Consider the following 3214-nt stretch of genomic DNA (forward strand, 5'->3'; position numbering starts at 1 on the left):
TGTGTCCAAACTTTTAACTTTTAGTGTATATCCTATTTAAACTGCTTAAGTTAACTAGAATACCAAAGGATTTGTTCTTTTAATTCCCTTTACAGATGTTTTAGTTTTCTGTTTTGATTGTGTTGTCATTTCAGATAAAAGAAACAACCATGCACTAAACTGTGTCAAAATATAGAGCTCTTTATTAGGTTTAGCAGGTCATCTTTGCTTCTACCATTCCATTATTTTGTCTATACAAGAGAAAGAGAAAATAAATGTCCATTTTGTATTATCACAGAAAATACATTCATCAGACAGACACTACATTTTGAGTATTGTTCCTGGCTTTACTTTGGGCCGAAAGATGGCAGGAAAACAAGCATTCAGCTCCCTCTTTAGGCAGTGCTGGGTAATCCATTCGGCACAATAGGATCTGTTCAATGGCTCCACCTTGTGTTAGCTTTCAATGATAGAAAGATCCCGTCTAAGTAAAGGAACATATCAATGTTTTAATACCATAATCTAGTATCTGTAAAATGTTATTCAAACTCTCTTTTCAGCTCAACCAGCGGCTTGATTTTTTTCATACATGGCATTCCAATCTCTAGACTAAAACCAGTTAAGTCTTCAGTTTTAGTTTGGTGTTTCCTCTTTTTGCTGGGCTTGTCACTGAGGTATCCACTGGAGTCACAGCTGTGGACCATCATAGACATAATATCCACCTCCTGTGGTTCATCCTTAATATGTTTGTCTTTCTTTTTCTTCTTCTTTTTCTCCACATTCCCATTTGTTTCATCCATTGTCCCATTTAACTCAGCTGTTGTGTCCAATGTAGTGTCCGGGGAAAAGGGGAGGGTCAGTGGCTCCTCTTGCTCTTCTTCTTTGTATCTGTCTTTTTTCTTTTTCTTTTTCTTCTTCTTTTTCTCTGTGGTACCACTGCTCTCTTCTCCCATCTCGTTTATTGTCTCGTTGAGCTGTGGTGATGAATCCAGTGCTGTGTCTTTCTCTGGGGTCAAAATCTCCTGTTTGATTTTATGCTTTTTCTTTTTCTTCTTTTTTGGAGTCTCTTCAGGGGGTAGTTCCATAGGTTCTGTGGTCTCATCTGTATTGGATGCATCAAGTTCATCTGGATGCTGTACACTGGACTGTGCAGTGGACTGTACAGTAGACACCGTGCTTTCGCCTATAGCCAGCAACTCCTGCACCCTAAACATGGGAAGGAGACCAAAAATTAGAGGCTTTATGTAATTTTATTACACATACATTATTAGGATTGCCTCCAACTTGTTAAAGTTTTTGTAATGCAAGAGCACAACTAAAAATAACTAGCAGTCATATTACGATTATTTAATATGACATGTTCTCTGTAATGTCCACTACCACGAACCAAGCAGTTTTTTTTAAGCAATAACTCAATGTTTACTTGCCTTGTTCTCTTCAGCCTTCCTCTAATGAGCAGCACTCCTGCTGTGTCTGCATCCAGGGTTGTTACATCAAACTCCAGCTCTGAGCCAATCTGGGGTCCGGCATCCCTCCATGTTTCCATAGAGACGAGGTTTGGCTTGGGGATACTGGCATTGAAGCAGCCATGAACCAGGCAACCCACATGATTTACACCCAGCTTGTTTACCATTCCCTTGAAGCAAAGACTTCCATTAGTAAAACTAATTAGAGGACTGCAGTTCAAATCGTTCATTATAAACAATGAGTTCACCACAGCACATCACTTACCAACAACGTCTGTCCTTTCTTGGGCTGAAACAAAATGAAGTTGGCTTCTATGTTCAGGTGGATATAGCCACTGTCATCATAGATGTCCCCCTGATGCCCCACTATTCTTATGTTGTCATATGCTAAGGGCACTCCGCTCAGACTGCAACACAAAGAGGAAGCACTAAGCAACGATATGGGAACAGGACAAGTACAGGGTCAGTGTTTCGTACTGGTTCATAACTGAGACCTTATAATAATAATAATAAAAGGTGCTTTACAATTTCGTGCACTACTCATTCACTGTGGTGGTAAGCTACTACTGTAACTACAGCTGCCCTGGGGCATACTGACCACCATCAACACTCACGCATACACCACATTCACCTAGACAATGTGGGTGAAGTGTCTTGCCTAAGGACACTGTTGCCCCACTGTAGCACCTGGAATTCCCAGCAGTCTCCCATCCAAGTACTAACCAGACTGAGCCTTGCCTAACCTCTGAGATCTGGCAAGGCAAGTTTATTTATATAGCACCAGTCGTTCACAAAGTAATTCAAAGTTCTTTACAGAACAAGAAAGGCATTAAAATCACAATACAACAAATCAAGCCATAAATAATCACAACTAATCATCATAAAACTTTGGGCACGACTTGGGTGACTGTATAATTTTACTGACTAAGTTTTGGGGGGATAAATATGGGTGGCCACTGTGGCTCCTGTATTGGCTAATGGGAAACTCCGGGGGTCACGTGTGGGTTCGGGTAATTGACCAGGCTCACAATAATGTCAACATAATAAAATCGTTTTACCTCTGTGAAAACTTGAGCAGCTCTGTGTCTAGTTCTTCTCTGATTCCTGTTTTCTTCTTGTTGAGGTACAGAGGAGGGAGAGCTATGTGTCTGCGGTGCGTGTTCATGACTAAACAGGAGTAGGGAGCCGACAGCAGCTCCGAGGCCGCGGCGAACGAAGGCACCGAGGACCCAACCCCCGCACCGATTGCCGCGGCAGAGGAGACAGGGGCCGGGGTGGAGGTAACAACTACATCACCGGACATTTTCACGTGTTTTGGGTTGTCTTCAGCATGCTGCGAATTCGCCATGCTGCATAGAGAAACCGGAAGAGCAACAAAAGAGATGTTCCGCTTTGGAAAGGTGCCAGAGTTCCAGACGTACTGCCACCTACTGGTCTGAAGTGAGTATTGCAATTAGGGAATGGGCGAAAAGACAAGTATTTTAGGTTGAGACAGTGCCAGCCCTGCCAACAAGCTGACTAAGCAACTGCTTAGGGCTCCGAGACCACCAGAGGGCCCCCAAGAACCCATGCATTTATATTGAAAATAATGATTGGCAAGTGAAAAACTAAATGGCACTCGGGTGTTTATACTAGTCTACATATCCCTCTTAAACGATTAGATGTGTTTTATGTCCAGTAACTAGATATGTGCTGCCTACATTTGTTTTTGAATCAGGCATTGGTGTGGACAGCTAGATGTTTACACCGGTATGAAGGACCCCTCCCCT

General features: G+C 42.4%; 1 protein-coding gene across 1 annotated transcript; it reads right to left on the reverse strand.

Moving 5' to 3' along the window:
• Positions 1–235: 235 nt before the first annotated feature.
• polr1f (RNA polymerase I subunit F) lies at positions 236–2839 on the reverse strand. Its single transcript, XM_033975524.2, has 4 exons — positions 2504–2839; positions 1711–1852; positions 1407–1615; positions 236–1185 (listed from the first exon to the last, which is right to left on the reverse strand). The coding sequence occupies exons 1-4, from the start codon at positions 2791–2793 to the stop codon at positions 519–521; spliced, it is 1308 nt and encodes a 435-aa protein (XP_033831415.1). The 5' UTR covers positions 2794–2839; the 3' UTR covers positions 236–518.
• Positions 2840–3214: the final 375 nt, after the last annotated feature.

Source organism: Periophthalmus magnuspinnatus, chromosome 11 (assembly GCF_009829125.3).
Source record: "Periophthalmus magnuspinnatus isolate fPerMag1 chromosome 11, fPerMag1.2.pri, whole genome shotgun sequence".
NCBI classification, from domain to species: domain Eukaryota; kingdom Metazoa; phylum Chordata; class Actinopteri; order Gobiiformes; family Gobiidae; genus Periophthalmus; species Periophthalmus magnuspinnatus.

What these genes read in the sequence shown, in the direction of transcription:
- polr1f (XM_033975524.2), bottom strand. Translation starts at nt 2,793, where the DNA reads ATGGCGAATTCGCAGCATGCTGAAGACAACCCAAAACACGTGAAAATG. An exon ending in CTGCTCAAGTTTTCACAGAG is followed by an intron (nt 1,853 to 2,503) that starts GTAAAACGATTT and finishes TTTGTGTTGCAG; the next exon opens with TCTGAGCGGAGTGCCCTTAG. An exon ending in AGAAAGGACAGACGTTGTTG is followed by an intron (nt 1,616 to 1,710) that starts GTAAGTGATGTG and finishes CTTTGCTTCAAG; the next exon opens with GGAATGGTAAACAAGCTGGG.